Source organism: Odocoileus virginianus, chromosome 30, assembly GCF_023699985.2.
Source record: "Odocoileus virginianus isolate 20LAN1187 ecotype Illinois chromosome 30, Ovbor_1.2, whole genome shotgun sequence".
Taxonomy (NCBI): Eukaryota; Metazoa; Chordata; class Mammalia; order Artiodactyla; family Cervidae; genus Odocoileus; species Odocoileus virginianus.
Genome location: NC_069703.1, coordinates 9984219 through 10002472, shown reverse-complemented (window position 1 = coordinate 10002472; position 18254 = coordinate 9984219). Strand labels below are relative to the sequence as shown.

The following is an 18254-nucleotide window of genomic DNA, read 5'->3' as shown; positions in this document are numbered from 1 at the left end:
TACCAACAGGAAATAACAAGAAAAGCACAGCTGACAATTTAGACACAAGATACATCAAATGCCCATTATAGACTTCCTAGTACTTGTATTCAATCTCAAAGAATTTCATTTCTGCTGAGTATTTTATTTATTTGCTTGAGGATGGAGGGGATTATATAAGGGAATTACAGACAATGTCTCATTTCTTGATCCAGAAATAATTTATATTTATATACTTTTTCATACATTAACTTAGAGCCCTTTCTCCTTTGGTTCATATATTTAGAAAGTAAATATGGCAGCTCATTTCAACACAACTTTACTCTTAAATAAAGGAAAAAATAAAATGAAGTCTTCTTGGTAAATCAGAAAGGATATTTGAATTTTTTCAAACAATTGGGATTTGACACTGTAAACAATAAAATAACAACTAAAAAACTCAACCATTATGAATGGGAATACTAAAACGTACTGGGGAATCTCAATTTTTCTTAACCAAATATATCAAAAAAGGTTCAGTCTTTCTTGAAACTTATTAGTCATGCATATTTAATACTGCCTTGCAGCAATAATAATACTGCTGAATGAATGAGCCTCTGTTATTGTAATGTAACACTGCAGAGCATTCAAAAGCACCAAGTCCAGAGCAGGTCTGCTCAGTTTTAAGTCCTGGCTCTGCTCCTTCCTAGCTGTGGGACCCAGGCAAGTTACTCAACCTCTCTGTGCTTCCATTTTTTGTGTGTATAAAATGGGTATAATTCCACTCCTTGTCTCCCATGGGTAACGATCTTTAATAACAGATAAAATGAGTTACAAACAATGATTTGAGAAGCGATTTGTAAAATAAGGAGACTAGGGTCTGGAGCAGCGTAAGTACGGTAGGAACATTTAGGAAATAAGCAGATAAATAAACAGACCTGCGTTTGCTTTTCAAATGACTCTAAGTTTTTGCTTTTCAAGTTACTTAAGTTTTTACAGTTTGCTTTTTTTTTTTTTTTGGCTTCTCTGTTTTTGTCAGACTTTCTGTGGGCTTGTGACTAAAAGCCCTTCTCTCCTATTTAGAAGGAATGTGGTATAAGATTTACGGACTTCCCTGGTGGCTTAGATGGTAAAGAATCTGCCTGCAATGCGGGAGACCCAAGTTCTATCCCTGGGTCAGGAAGATCCCCTGGAGAAGGACATGCCAACACACTCCAGTATTCTTGCCTGGAGAATTCCATGGACGGAGGAGACCGGTAGGCTACAGTCCATGGGGTCACAAAGAGTTGGACATTAATGACAACACACACACACACACACACACACACTAAGGTTTAGGGCCATGGGCTTGGGAGTGAGTTGCCAGGGTGGGTGGCCTAGTGCATAAAATGGACAGTGTATATAGTACAGGAAACTATATTCAATAGCCTGTAGCCAACCATAACAGAAAAGAATCTTTATAAAAAGTGGACAGTAATAGAATTTACTTAACATTAAGGGTGAAATAAACTGTGATATGTTAAATACTGACAACAGTGCCTAACATACAGTAAGAACTCAACAAGAGCTTACAAAAGTAAACTTTAATCCTTTCCTTTGTTTCTGTAGCTTAGCCTGGTCTTTGAATGAGGGTTTAAGGCATTCTTCAGCAAAAAAAATTACACAGTCTACCCTCTGTATCCTCAGCATGGCATTTAAGGATCATCCAGCCTGGGACCAACAATATTCAGAAAAGAAAAAATTCTGGAAAGTTTCAAAAAGCAAAACTTGAATTTCCCATGCTCTGACAACTATTTACATAGCATCTCCATTGTATTAAGTGGTTTGAAGCATATGGGAGGATGCTGTGTACAAACAGTACACCATTTTATACCAGGGACTTAAGCACCTGCAGATTTTAGCACCCCTGGGAGTCCTGGAACAAATTCCTCACGGATACCGAGAGACAACTGTATATTTTTCATGAAAACTGCTCAAGAACTTTAAAGCTACTCTTTAGAATTATGAAAGATTTTCTTTTCTTCTTCTCCCCCCACCTCCCCGCTTTGGCTTCTTTCTTCTTTCTGGCTATATTCTCAGTCAAGAAAGCTACCGATGTCGAATATATTAGATGGGGTGTCTAGTGATGGTGGCAAAATATGTTAACTGTAAACATAAATCCTGATCCACTAGTGCTATTGACTGGCCTGGCATAATAGAATATTTTAATTGTTTTAGTTCATTTTAAAGAGGAATTCTGAGATGCCCTGGTGAATATGAGCTTTTCTCTGAGCCTTGATGTTTTGGAAGCACTTGCCTTTAAATGTGTTATCTGACCTTTATTTGCACTTAGTTTTTCATCCTTTGATCTCTTGTGATGATATGGTTTTAGTGTCAGAGAGACTCACATGGCCTTCATGGAACCAGAGAATCGAAGAGTTGGAAGTCATTAAAGTCACCTCATCTAACTCTTCATCTTGTAGGTAAGACACTGAGGCCCAAAGAGGAGGCTGATATTCCAAGGTCGCAATAGCTGGCCACTGGTGAAGCCAGGATGGCTTGTGGCTACTTGAACTTTTCCCAGAGCCACAAGATCTTTGGCTAAAATGGTGGCCAGCCTGGGATGCATGTTGTTGCTAATCCTGCATCCATAGAACTCGGTCCTTTACCTCTTAGTACAGTTTCACACACACTCTTATGCAACTTGCATTTTAGGTTAGTTTTTTTTTTAAATTTCAACAGAGTGGTGCATGTTGTGAAATAAAAGAAAATTAAAGGGTTAATCAAAACATATGTCACATGTTATAATGGAAATCTTTTGGGAGGAAATTTAGAACAACATGAATATTCCTCTTTAAAGGAAATCACGCTGCATTTAAAGTGCTCTGCTCAAGGCAGACTATGGGAATCTACCCAACTGTGTAATGTTTTGGTTAATTCACTTTACTGTTTTAGAATGCTTTACCAAACTAGGCATTATCTGTCAAATTAAGAATAAGAACTCAAATTTACCAAACTCTTGGGAAACAATTAACCCCACCTCCATTGAAAAAAATAAGACGGTGATATAGTAACATCAAGTAAGGATCAGTCTAAATAAAGTGAATTTTTTGTACAGATGCAGAGATGCCATCAAAGATGATCAAAGAAATAAAAAGCTGCTTTGTACATATGAATGCAACATATATTCACATATATGTGCATGTATATATATATGTATATAAACATATGCAAACCTGGAGATGTCCATTACATTAGGTACGATGATACATACCTCTGTTACCGTTGTTTTGAACATGGGCAAGTATACACTTTGAAAGCCTTCAATAAAAGGACCTCTCTTGCCATGGTGCAAAATGGAAATTAGGCTGATATCAGATTGGGACTGGCATATATTTAAGGAAGGAAGGAAGTGTAATATGAGACACAGTAGGGTTAAAGCTAATATGAACTTGTACTTGAATGTGTGTAGAATTGAATTGACTAATGGGAAAATAACTTAGACTAGTAAGATAACATTATACTAGTAAAACAGTTTGTAATTTTATGCTACATATTGGAATTTTTTGGTGTGAGACAGTGACACAATGATTAACTATAAAATATGACATATTTTAAATTTGAAAGCAGTTAGCATGTGCTCATGGCTGAGCGAGCTGCAGCGAAAGACACAAGTTGACAGCAGGCCAAAGGCATATCCTAGATAAAGACTGTGTTTTCAGCATGAACAACCAGGGGATCCATCAAAGGGAAATGATACTCAATGTCAGATGATGCTGCACAATGAATAAATAAGGGTAGCATGAAACATATGCCAGTGTCCTGAGCATGGTGACAAATCAGGAATGTGAAAGACATATAAGATCTGCCATGAATGTTCAAGGAGAACTACCTGAAATAAAAAGGCAGGGGAAGGGTTCGAAGGGCATGCCGAAATAATTACGTCTAAAGTCTCAGGTGGCCACGGATTATCATCAATGATTGGTTACTATGTGTGAGAGCAGGCGCAGGTCACGTGTCCGGGAAGAGACAGAAGGAGAGACAGAAGTGAGAGAGAAGCAAGAGGGACAGACACTGTGAACACAGAGGGGATGACCAAGGGCTGTCTGAACAGCGAATCACATTCAATATATTCTGTCTGCCGTTGATTTGCCTTAATCTCTTTCTGAGACATCATGGTAGATAATATATTTCTTTCATATATATATACATACACACACACATACACACACACACATATATGTTTTTAATTTAGACACATTCTAAATTTTTGTCAAATTATTATTGATGTGGGTTGTGATGCTCTCCTCCAGGGAATCTTCCCAACCCAGGGATTGAACCCACATCTCTTATATCTCCTGCATTGGCAGGTGAGTTCTTTACCACTAGTGCTACCTGGGAAGCCCATATCACTACAAATAAATTACTTAAATTCCTGATTTCATTTTGGTTCCGTGTACAGGCATAAATTTAGCCTGATGAAATTTGTTTTTTACTCCTTGCGAATTAGTAGTCTTCTGTTTCATAAGACTGGTTCCATCCCTTAAAGCACTACTTTTCCCTTTCAGAGGGCTTATTACATTTTTTCTTTTTTTTTTTTAAAGATAGGACAGCCTCGTTTGCTGAACCCTCCTGGCTCCCTTCCAAGGCTTCCTCCACTCTAAGTTTCACACATCCAAACCCCCAAGGCTGCTGGTCACCTAGGCAACACAGCAGCTTGTAGGATGGTACAGGTCACAGAATCCCAGGAGGGTGGGGAGAGAGAAAGAGAGATTGAGAGATTCAAAGCTTTAGATTTGTTCATTCCTTTTCAAAAATCTCTTTGACTTTGTCCCTTCTTCTCCAGCTATGCTGCTCCTTCTTTTTTTCAAGCCCCCCTCTTCTCTTGCTGGTGGTTTCAGACTAGTATCCCTGTCGATGGCTTCCCTTATCCATTTATCCTCCACAGCTGTGCTCACGTATCATGACATTGTCACCTCCTGCCTTCAAACCCTTCAACGCTTCTCCACTGGTCTCTGCAGAAGTATGGTGCTCTCGGAGAATGGCTGGCCATGCCCTTGCCATAACTTCTTTCCCACATACTATATGTTTTCACCACATCGAACACACTGCATTTTCCCTCTCTCCTCATTTGGTTTTCCTAACCTAAACTGCCCATCCTACCTCTCTCCTTTCTATCCTTGGGTTTGATCAGTATTTGAGAGTGGCTTACAGAACTCAGAGAAACATGTTACTTCCTAGCTCACTGGTTTACAGTTTAAGGATAAAACTCAGGAACTGCCTGATGTAGAGCTGCGTGAGGCAAAGCATGTGGGAAGGGGCTCCAAGCTTCTGTGCTTGAAGTGCACCCCTCTCCTCACATCTCCACATATTCACCACCTCAGGAGGTCTCCAAACCGTCATTCTGGGGTTTTATGGAGGTTTCATAAAACAGGAGTGCCTGCATGCAAAGTCGCTTTAGTTGTGTTCAACTCTTTGCAACCCTATGAACCAGAGCCCGCCAGGCTCCTCTGTCCATGGGATTCTCCAGGCGAGAATACTGGAGTGGGTTAATATTTCCTTCTCCAGGGCATCTCCTGATCCAGGGATCGAACCCTCATCTCTTAGGTCTACTGCAGTGAGAGGCACGTTCCTTACCACGAGCGAGCGCCACCTGGTAAGCCCCCATTACAAAAGCAAGACTGATTAAATCATAGGCCACGGTCAACTGATTCAAGGCCCATTTCTCCAGATGGGATTGAAGTTCCAACCCTCTAAGCACAAGACTGGCTCCACTGGCAACCAGTCTCCTTCCTTAGATGTTTCCAAAAGCCACTTCATTTATATGAGACACCTTTATCACTCTCAATACTTAGGAAATTTCAAGGTTTTTAGGGGTCAGTGCCAGAAATGGGATTAAGACCAAATAAACATTTCTTATTATAAATACAACATCACAGGTTTATATCTGATTTATCTCTGCATTGTTCTAGCAGTTTTGTGCATATACCCTGGATAAACAGTAAGGTAGGGTGAGTGAAATTATTTTCAACAGGGGACTTCTTATTGCTACCAAACTGTTATTTTTGCTTCAGACTAAAGGCAGGTAATGGAAATAAACAAGTAAAATCAAATATGTCCAGATTTTTGCTCAAGAAAACCCCAGAGATATTGATCTAGAACATTACTATCATTATCAGTCTAGTTCAAGAAATTGTGTTTGAGTAAGATATTAGACTTCAAAAAGGTAGGGATAGGAGATAGCTAAATATAGGTAAGCTTTTGGCTAACAGAGGTAGCTATACTCTTGTATTGTTTTATTTTTAGCAGATTGTAATAAAAAACATAATAGTGATGACACCAGCCTTGCTGCAAGATAAATGAAAAAAAATCTCACAGGATTATCATGGGGCAACAATGGAATAAAATATCCAATTTTTAATAGCCATAATGAATATAGAAAATAGCAAAGGGACAAGTTAATGATTTTTAAAACTCATCAGAAGAACAAAATCTATAAATTCTACTAGTCAAATGGGGTGTATGCTTAGTAAATCTCTCTTTCTCATGCTTGTGTGAGTCTAAACATTATTGATTTTTTTGTTTCTATTACAGAATGGATATAATATTGGGCATTGTTTTCAATAGTTTAGACTACATATGCTGTTGCTTTAATTTTTAGATTCCATTAACTTTCTTGCAACATATATTTTAAAGATATCTTTAGGATTTGCCAATTACGAATGAAAAAAAAAAGGAGCTTTATTTCTCAGTTTTGTTTTATACCTTCCCATATAACTTTTTTTTGAGTTCCATCTCTCTAGTTTTTAACTTGGCAAAAAAAGACTCAACAATTTTCCTATATATTTTAATAATATATGATGAATTTCAAATTTCAGGAAGCGAAAATGAACCATCTGAGGTGTCAATATTAGCTATAAGAAGCTTTCACTGGAAAGAAATTATAGATACTATGAGATTTCCATTCTGGAAAGAAATAGAGTTAAAATAAGGTTGCTGGGTTTTCCCAGAAAAACCATAACAGGGAACATTTACGATATATCATTTTATTGATACCTGTGGCTGTAATCTTCAAGGCCCAATTCCAGAACGGGATGTGGTTGGGGAGAAGGTGGTACTTCACTCTCAGCCCATCCGTCACTGGGAAGCAATAGGTCTATAAACAAAGAACAAATAAAGCTGTAGGAAACCGGAGGCAGAACTGTTTGGTGCCTCGTTTTGTTTCAGTCCATTTCTCAGACGTAATTTTCACCAACACAGAAACCAACCATGAAATAAATAAGTCCTCATACAGAACCGAAGGACTCATATGTGCACTAATACAGCCTGTATAAGGAAATCTTAGCCTGCTAATATGTTTTTATGCTGGTGACCCTCTGGGAAGCCCTGGCAAGTGAAGTCCGTGCATCTTAACTACATTTTCTCATCTCAAAAAGGCTGACACATATTCATTACTTGTGATTTGTAGAAGATTAACAAGCCACTTTTTAAAATAACTTAACATTTTTGTAAACAAGATTCTGTAATGAATGCTGTGGATTAGATGGTGATTTAAGCACTGACCTCAGTGACAAAAAGTACTTAAAAAATCATGAGGTACAGTATATCTACTCACCGTTTAGACACCATAGAGGTTTAAAAAAGAAATTCTTCTTGCATCTGCATTGTATTAGAAAACCCTGAGTTTGGGGCCTAGGAAGCAGAAGACTGGGGTCTGAATCCTGGTTTTCCTACCCACAAAAACTGTTTACTTTCTCAGTCTATTTTATATGAAAAGTAAATAGACATGTATACTGAATGTTACAACTAATAACAAGCAAGGATTTTTGAGATCTTTCTGTGTATCATGCATTGAGCTTAGCCTGAAATATTATTTAACCCTCATCACAAAAGAAATTATTAAATAATGTATGAAAAAAATTATATGCATAATGGTTAAGAGTATGGTTTGCGCAGCAAAAATGCCTATTTCCAATCATGGCCTGTTATGCTGTATGCACTTGGGAAAACTACTCAACTTCTATAAACTTTGGTTTTTAAATCTACATAGAGGGATATGAATACTTTCATTGGAAGAGCACAAGGATTATATGACAGTGCATATTCAAACAGTGATTTATAAAAACAAAGTGCCAAAAAGTAAAAAAAAAAAGATTATTAATCTGTACACCACAAACTTGCTATGGATCTGTTATAGTGAGATACGGGTAGAAAGTTGACTCTATTGATGGAACAAGGAAATAATCTCTTTGTCCTTGAGAAATGCTGCTAGTAGCAATCTGCTTTGACTTGCCCAGACACCAGGTCTGATGGTTAATTTTATGTGTCAACTTGACTGGGCTCAGGGTGCCAAGATACTTGGTATTCTGTGGGGTTGTTTTGGGGTGATAGTAACATTGAAATCAGCAAAGTAGATTGCACCCCTCCCATATGTGGGTGTGCACACACGCTCAGTCGCTTCAGTCATGTCTGACTCTGTGAACATAAGGACTGTATCCCACCAGGGTTCTCTGTCCCTGGAGTTCTCCAGGCAAGAATATGGAATGGGTTGACATGTCCTCCTCCAGGGGATCTTCCCAACCCAGGGGTTGAATCTGAGTCTCCTGCAGCTCCTGAAGTGCAGGTGGATTCTTAACCACTGGGCAACTGCCCATATGTGGGTGGGCCTCATCCAATCTGTTCATGGCCTGAACAAAAGGGCTGACCCTCCTCTAAGTAGGAGAGAATTCTTCCTGCCTGACTGCCTTCGAACTGAGACACTGGCTATTTCCGGCCCTTGGATTCAAACTGAACCACTGGCTCCTTCTGGTTCTTGATCCTGCTGGCCTTCAGACAGGGACTACACCATAGGCTCTTTCTTCTAGCTCTCAGCTTGCTCACTCACTCTGCAGGTCTTGGAATTTGCCTTCCTCTATAATCATGTTACCCAATCTTTTACAGTAAATCTCTACATATGTATGTATATGTAATACACACACACGCATACATATACTCACATATACCTTCCACTGGTTCTGTTTCTCTGGAGAACCCTGATGAATATACCAGGGAAGGACTTGTACAAAGCTCCACATCACAGACTAGTATAAAAGGGAGGCAGTTCTAGCACTGCTGAAATATCCGTGAAAATGAGACTTGAAGCAGGAACCTGATAAGTCAGATGATCAGAGTACAGAAGCATGAGGAACAAAGCAGTCAGCACTGTCCTCCACCTCCAAGGACCTGGTAATATGCAGCAGTCAGGCAGTCAAAGATTCGCTGAGAGATGGCACTAGTGGTAAAAAAAAAAACAAAAAAAAAAAACCAAAAAAACAACACCTGCCAATGCAAGAGATACAAGAGACTCAGGTTTGATTCCTCGGTCGGGAAGATCCCTTGGAGGAGGGCATGGCAGCCCACTTCAGTATTCTTGCCTGAGAATCCCATGGACAGAGAAGTCTGGCAGAGACCCTGCAGAGGGTCACAAAGAATTGAGCATGACTGAAGCAACTGAGCACACACGCACACAGAGCAGAAAGTCTACAAGGTTAAGTTGGAATAAAGGACATATGGGGACCATGTCTTTTCTACTGGTTCTAATCATTTATCCTCAACTTCTCAGTTCATTTTTTCACTAGTGGCAAACATAGCTGTGATCATGTAACTGCCTGATCAAAACGTTGCACACAATCGCCTAGAGTATAAAAGTCTCTGTCCCTGGCAGTCAACTTTATCTATTACACATCAGCCACTCGAGACCATTTACAATGCCAGACCCCAAGGCCAGGCTTTCCTACCCCAGTGTACTTGCTCATATAATTGCAAAACCCATTTCATCCATTAAAAGTCCCACCCTTCTCCCAAGGTCCACCTCAAATATCACCTTTCCTATGAAACCTTCACTTTATGGGATCTGTTGGTATTTTTACAACAGTGGCAGAGAATTCTAGTGCTCCCAGTATCTATGGTCTTCCTTTCTTCCTGGCACACATCTAGACCATCAACCCCATTTTCCACCCCTTTTTGTAACTAGACTAGTTCTTGCCAATAGAAAGTAAGCTACTATGGTCAATGTTGTGTCCAGTTTTAATGTTTAAGATAGGGTACACGCAGCTTCTCCCCCTTTCCCATCTACCTTCTGCAACCACATGTGGATGAGGCACCGGACAATGGCTGGCTTCCAATGGAAACAGCCCAGGTCCCTCAATTCTCACTGGGTTGTGATATAAGCAAGAAATACATCTTCACTATCTTTATCCACTGACACTTTCAGTTTATCTGTTAATATTACAAAACCTAATTCTTGTGTAACATTTACCATGTGCTCCTTTTGGAATGAGCTATCAATTCATCATTTACTTGTCTATATTTATTTCTCTTATTGCACCACAGATAAATTCATCCATGTCCCCCTCTTTTGCCTCTCCTTCTTCTTCTTTAGCATCTCCTCTGGCTACTTCAAGTTGATTATGATCATTAGCTTCAATTTTTATTTTATTCACATGAATAATCTACATGTTTTCAAAATAATGATAGGTGCAGATATGTTTTCTTTGATGACTCTTTATCCTTGGTAGTTTTTTTTTTAACTTTTTACTTTATATGGAGTATAGTTGATCAACAATGTTGTGATTATCCTTGGTACTTTTTAATAACAGATCCACTTGCTGTAAAGAATTTTATTTTCCTCTTGGTCCAAACACCTTTGTTAAGCTCTTTATCATCGTGAAAATCTAGAATTCTTGTCTCCTAAAAACAGTATTTCTGGATCCCACTGAATATACAAGGTAAGTCTTGATGGGTATTTTACATATTGCCTGTAAAACACTGTACATCTAGTTACTACTTCATTTATGACCAAATGACCCTTATTTTAATCTCCATCGTTTATTGTTCTGACTTGTTTTACAGGATCCATTCTGCCAGGGCCAAATCAGAAAAGAAGGACAAAAGAGTTCATGCCATTAGACTAGAACTCAGTAAGCTATGGCCCTGGCCCCAAACCAGCCCACCAGCTGATTTTGTACGTAAACTTTCATTGAACCCATTCATGAAAAGTACTGTCTAGGGCTGCTCGTGCACTACCGTGGCAGAGGTGAGGAGCTACAACAGAGATCCTATGGTCCACAAAGCCTGAAATGTATTATCTGGCCCTTTACAGACAAAGTCCGCTGACCTCTGCTTTAGACTATTCTTGAGAACAATAACGACATTGTATTCATCATTGCAGCGTAGCACATTGTGCACAATGAAGTTATCCCATAATCATCAGTCAAGTTGAAAAGTATAATTCAATTTCTGATCATCACTGCAGAGGCAGTGCCTTACATGCTGTTGGGGGATGGATACATGTAGGTTCCCAGGAGGGGACATATTGTACATAATCACACTATTATGAGTCTCTTCAAAGGACCCCGAGGCACATGGATTCAGTGGGACAGGATACAGAGTTAAAACACTTGGTTTGGAGTATGGTGAAAGGCCTGAGAAGACCTCAGTGGGTGATCCTGGGCAGACTTGGGGCCACAAGTGCCTGGGGCAAGGGCTGGAGTTCTCATGAGCTAAAAGTGGGGAGCAAGCAGTAGTAGCGCACAAAAGGGAGATGAGAACAACGGAAGGAGAGGGAAGAACAAACCAGAGATAAACTGCACTTCGGCTATTACTTGGCTCAGGGTGAGATCTGCCAGAAAGATTCTTCAGAAAATGTAGAGTTTGTGAACTTCATTGCCATTCAAATGCTTAATAGGATTTTATAGTGAACCCCTGGGAGACAACCTCCATCCTTATTACCATCCTGGAGCCCCACACTCATTCCACTGCAGGCATTGCGAGCAATTCTCCAACACAAATGTGAATTTTCTGGTGTTATAATTTCTACAAATGTTAGTTCTAAGAATGCCTTTTCTCTCTAACAGCTTGACAGGATTATGTATATATATAAAAAATAACAGTAGAACAGTGGGTGGTATGTACTATTATTACAAAAATAGATGGAACACAGCATATCAACATTGGACTTTTAAATATACAAAGGAAAGGAGGAAGGGAAGAAAAAAAGTGAATGTTTTGGCTGTAACAGTTCCTCTCCTCACTAGACATTACATTTTGCCAAGTCAATCTTGTTTTTCTAAAGGAGCTCCTTAGAAAGATGGGTGGTGGCAAGTCAAAATCACTCAGATTTCATGAGTCTCGGTGGCTTATGACCACCTCATGTGCATCCGAAACTCAGGAACTCTCAATGGTTCTCAAAACTGAAAATGTTATTAATACTACAAAGAAGTGACGAGCACAATATTCTTCTACAGCATCCTCTTTCAGTCAATAAGCTTATAGAAAAAGTAAGAGCATTCCATCTACTGGCCTATTACAGTTACAATTTAACAAGTCTATGCTTTGATAGGTCAAATTCTTATAACTGAGTATTATATCATAGAACCATAAGGAAATAATAATGGATTTTCTGTGTTTTTTTAAGAAATAATGTCTAATGGAATTTTAAAAGAACTGGATTTTTGATGTTGCCTTGGAAAGTTGAGGTAGGAGGAGGAAGTGTAGCAGATGCCTGGTGGACCACGGATCCATGTCTCAGGAGGAAGAGAACAGACAGAACCTCCCAGTGGCTCTATGCCTAAAGGACTCGCATTGTTCAGGGAAATACAAACTCAGAACATTCTACTGCATCTTATTTTCAGCATTTTTGTTTTTTCCCAGCATGTGTTTTGAATGGATTTTATTATTTAAAATATATTTTTTTTTCTGGGTGTATCCTTACACTTTAACTAGTTTTATAGTTTCATTATGTTTGCCTTTGCCAGCCTTCCTAGAGATATTATCCCATTTCCTTGAGTATCCCAATGTCTTCTAAAAATATACCACGCAATTATCACTTCAGCATTGACATTTTATAAGCACTGAAAATGAAACAAGATAGGAGGTAATGTGTCCAATGTCCCTTTGAACATCACTGGTGCAATAAGGAATAAAACCCTGAATTTGGATTGTCACTGGACCACTTGATGCTTGAGAATTAAATGACAGTCAAAGTATATAAAGGCTGGAAACATTCTTGATCATTATTCAGACATGGTCAAGAGAAGGCACTTCTGGTGTGAGGGGAACCTGTTGTTCCTTACCCAGATTCTTCCTGCCTTTGTGACGGAAAGACTTAGAAAGAGATACTGCTTTGTCAAGAAAATATTTAACTGTATTAAGATGGGAAAAGACATACTGAGTGTTTCTTGATTGGACAGAAAGTCAAGTCAGTTTCTCATAAGAGATGTGCGTCCAGTCCCTGGGTTGGGAGGATCCCCTGGAGGAGGGCATGGCAACCAACCCTGGTATTCTTGCCTGAAGAGTCCCATGGACAGAGGAGGCTGGCAGGCAACAGTTCTTAGAGTCACAAAGAGTCAGACACAGTTGAAGCAACTTAGCACACATACACACGAGAAACATGAAATCTTCTCTTTATAGCCTTCCTCTTACCTTCCTGTCATGAATATCTATTGCTTTTGTAGTACAAAAAAATTAAAGTTACTAAACAGAAAGGAGAAGCAGGGAAATAAATTTCTTGGTGGCCTAAAGCATGATTTTTGAAAACACAAAGAGGAAAATCTAAGGCTTTTACATGTAAAACTCCACTAGAAATGTGATGTGTACAATACAATCATGGTCATGGTTCATGGCATTTACCACTCAAAAATAAGCATAAATCTGCAAATTGTGCTATGATCACTCCATGGTTTAATACCAGTCCATATATATTGTGAGTTGAGTTGTCATTTACACTTGGTAACTTCCAATATTAAAAGATTCTTAAACAAAAATAATGGTTTGTCATTTTGTTTCTGCAGGCATGGTTTGTTTTATACATAACCCTTCATGTTTGGGGCAGCAAGCACAGAAACTGTCACTTAAACTGGAGGAAATGCCAGGAATCTGCTTCACAACTTGTGAGTCAGCTCCCCCACCCATCTCTGTGTTCACGACTCCGAGCAACAAAGTCTGCACTTACTCTAATTAATTCCCCTTTGTTCCTTTTTTTTTTAATTTAAATAAACACTCTCGTGTTTTCTCACACCACTTGCAGTAGATAATTTTCAGTAGAGAACCTTACCTTTCTGTTTGTCTTGTGGACTGTACGTGCCAAATGGATGCAATGTACTATTATCATTTCTCCTGGAGGTGGTTACAGCATTTTGACAGTTCTCAAAGCAGGGCTTAGAAAATGCCCCGCACTCTGCAGGCTCCTAAGGAATGAAAACAAGAACTACATTCACTTTTGTAACATGTCCCAACTTTGTCGATGGAAGCAAGGTGAAAGAATGATCAACTCTCAAATAATTTTTCAAGATTCTCTGGCATGGAAATCCTGGACAGTGGAAAATCACAATGTTCCTATCAGTTAAAACATCTTTGAATAGGAAATAAAAACTACTGACATTGTGGTGTTAAGGCTTAGGAGTGCTGATAGCCAGTACAAAAGAGGATTAACTTTATGATTCTTTCCCGCCACTTACAACTGTCTTCTTTCACATTTTCTTCCATCTGGGAGTGCAGCTTGTGGTAATGTCAACATAAGAATACAGTTCATGCCAAGGGTGTTTCTCTGCCAACCAGATGGTTCCCCTCTCTCTCTCTTTCCCCCGCTTGGCGACTAAGTGCATATGCTTTAGGACAAGTCAGAACCTAGACAGGTTTACCACTGAACAGCCACGGGAGAGACCCACTGCAGACACTATTTGGGCCAGGAACTATAACAAACTTCTGTGACAATGCCAGAAGTGGTTCTCCTGAGAGTTTTCTCTTTTACCATATTTCCCCCTTCTATTTTGACAGTCTGTAAACAAATTCAGTTTCCTTAAAACTGTTATCTTCATAATACCGCCCTCATACAGCATGTGCCCCAGGCGCCCCTGAGGCATTGGCAGGGGCTGACTGCAGGGAGTTCTAGCTGCTATTCAAGAGGGACAAGGCACAGAGAACCAGGTTTTACTCAGGTTCAGATAACATTTCGTCCTAATAGATTCAAAAAAGCAAACAGAAAGCCATCTCAGGACCATTCCCTTGACCATTGGTGAGAGGAACATGCCCCAGACAGAAATATAAAATTGAACGCCAAAGCTCTTTCCTTCTGAAAAAGAGCACTTGACCCAAACAATGCATTTGATTTACACTTCTCTCTTTTAGTTACAATAACCCGGTATCCTGCTGGTTAAACAAAAAATTCACAGCATTCAACGCATACATTCTTCATAATGAAGATATTTTCAGCTGCTGCTTTTTTGTCAAGGTTCAGAACACTTTTCCACACCCCAGGGGTGCCCTTTGCCCCTGTTCCACTAGTCAACCAAACCTGGTGCAAACTACTCCTAAATTTAAGCTAGAGCCCTGGCAGGTAGGAGAGGTAGGGCCTACCTTATATCGTCAAGGGCTTTAACAACAAGAACAACAACAAATGTTTTTGCTGGTTTCCTGGCTCTTTGATAAATGACACAATCAATATCCCAACAACTGATCAGTAACCAGCCTAACTAAAGGATTCAGCCTGTAAAATAGAGCTGTCGAGGAGCATTCCATTAGTGTCCCAGCCAATAAAAAATATAATGGAGTTTTAAACATATTCTGCTTCTACCAAGTTGAGCTTACAACTCAGGGGAGGGAAATGTTTGGGGGAAGGAAAAAGAAAAAACAGGTCATAACCCATTTTTTAATACCAAGTCTCTAGGCTCAAATAGAATTACAATTGAACCTCAAGCTCATCCTTTGAAAAACATGTTTCTGTTTAAAATGATTTTGATTCAATCAAGGGCTCATTATGTATTCTTCACGAGGTTCTCATCAAAACTGTTTACGTATCTTGTACATCTGGGTAATGTGGGAAAATACCCCAAAGACTATATATTTTGACTTTTCTTAAGTAGCATCTTCTTTTTTTTTTTTTTAATATCAATATCATGTTCAAGTAACCATTTTGGTGTTCTTTCCAAACCTAACTAATTGATTTCCTTGAATATATGAGCAGTGCAGGGACCTTTTTCTAGGTTACTGATTCTTTTTTATCATACCTGAGGGTGGTTGCTGCTCCAGAGGACAATCTTCCAAACACATGAGCAGACAACATATGCTATGACACAGTAAAACAGATTTGGGAGATCAAATAGCTACAGCTTTTTTTTTCTTAATTTAATAAAGATTAGCTGTATATTAGGCGGCTGTCATTATATGAAAAAAAAATAATACTCTTTAATCTTCATGGGTACCACAGAGATTCTCACTAGCTGAGAGAGCCAAGTGCCTGCTCATCCCCCATGGAAAGCATACAAATATTAGGGAAACCAAAAATGAATCTTGTTTAAATGTCCTCATAAAAATTGCTTTTTGACCCTTTTCTTGTTCCTAATCGATTTCCTAGTGAACCATATCAACAGGACACTCCTGAAGATGGGCAACAAACTGAAGGCTTAGTACTTGCTTCTGATGGAATAATTGTCAGCCCAGCCCAGAGCATGAGAATTAAAATGAAAATACCTGTGGTAAAGGAGAACGCAAATAATAAAGTGTCTTAACTTAACAAGTCAAAACAACGAGCATTTATCCACTAGGCATTCGTATACTGGAGAGGAAGACAGGAAACTAGGGAAGATGAAAAGTGGGGAGGGAACTCTTTTAGCAGTGTTCATTTCTCCTTTTCTTTTTTTCATTTGCTATCTTTTACTTCTGCACAGATATGGAAATCTTGAGCAGTGAGCAGTGCATTTCCGACTTTTCTATTAGTTGAGAAATCTTTGCTCCAAGACATCTTAAGAGAGATTTAAAACACAGATGCATGGAATGGGTGACTCAGGGGCCCACAGACCATACTTCGTACCTGCCTGCAACAACTGGGTTCCATGGAGGTCTAGGGCTCCAGAGTAAGAATGAAATTCAACTAAAAAGGAGCTGATTCTCTCATAGTAGGAAGCAAGAGATAAGGGTTTTATGACTGTGTACATAAGTAAAACCATTAAATATTCATGGAAACCTCTATGTCACTTAAGCAGACACGAATGTTGAAAATGAGTTGGCTCATTATATATAGTCTTCAGTAATTGCCAATTTACATTTATTTAACATTTACAAGGTTATGTATAGAAGAGTAAAAAGGTACAGTTCCTCCTTTCCAATAGCCGATAATGTAACAAAGTAAGATACAGCCTCGAGAAGGAAATGGCAACCCACTCCAGTATTCTGGCCTGGAAAATCCCATGGACAGAGGAGCCTGAAGGGGTTACAGTCCATGGGGTCACAAAGAGCTGGACAAGACTGAGTGACTAACGTAAAGATATAGCTAAGTTTACTTCAGCTTATCCTCTCAGATGAAGTAGGCCTTATAAGAAACTTATTCATTTATTACACAATGTATACCAACTGTCTACTGAAAGTGCAAGTGTTAGTCGTTCATTCGTGTCCAACTCTTTGTGACCCCATGGACTGCAGCCTGGCAGGCTCCTCGGTCCATGGGATTCTCCAGGGAAGAAAACTGGAGTGGGTTGCCATTTCCTTCTCAGGGGATCTTCCTGACCCAGGGATTGAACTTGGGTTTCCTGCATTGCAGGCAGATTTTTTACCATCTGAGTCACCAGGGAAGCCCAGCTTTCTACTAGGTGCTGGTAAGTGAAGATATATGAAAGGATAAGGCAGACAACTGTATTTGCTATCTACTGAGCATTCAACTATGCATGTCTTTACATAGCTAGGAAGTGACCAACATGGGGTTTTTAACTCAATCTAAAACTCTAGAACCCAAACTTTAACCACTTTGAGTCCCAACTACCTTCTATTCTTAACCTGAAAATCTTTTACAATTTTTAAGTTGAATTTATTATTAAAACTAACAGTGTTTTAATAGGATTCTATTTTAACTTCTTGTATTATTATATCACACAAACATTATTTGTCCTTATAGAATATATATGTGATTTTCTGATGTTTTTCTCAACTCTCAACTCTTAACTATTAAGAGTTTCTTAATAGTTGTTAAGAAACAACTAGTTTCTAATAGTTGTTTCTTATCTTTTCTTAAAATAATTTGTAAGAGAATTTAATAACTATTGCCTATACATTAGCAAAAATAATGTTTTAGGAATATTTTATGATAAATATAATTGATAGATCATTGTAAAATACAATCATTATATAAATATAATTATATGTAAGTGAAATACTTAGCAATATCAGCATTCAATAATATTTTGTTTATACTTCATGTATACATAAAAATATTCCTTACATTAAAAAACTCCATAAAGAAATAATAATAATACTAAATTTCAAAAATATTTAAAAAGTATATTTAATAA

The 18254-nt window shown here is 38.7% G+C and overlaps 1 protein-coding gene across 2 annotated transcripts in view; it reads right to left on the bottom strand.

Annotated features, from left to right (window-relative positions):
- The window catches only part of PARD3B (par-3 family cell polarity regulator beta), a 1140410-nt gene that overhangs the window by 406106 nt on the left and 716050 nt on the right, over window positions 1–18254 (bottom strand). For both annotated transcript variants that reach the window (XM_070458512.1, XM_070458513.1), the window contains 2 exons: window positions 14030–14162; window positions 6994–7093 (listed from right to left, as the gene is read on the bottom strand). In XM_070458512.1, coding sequence (XP_070314613.1) covers window positions 6994–7093; window positions 14030–14162 — 233 coding nt within the window. The remainder of the gene's footprint in view (window positions 1–6993; window positions 7094–14029; window positions 14163–18254) is intronic.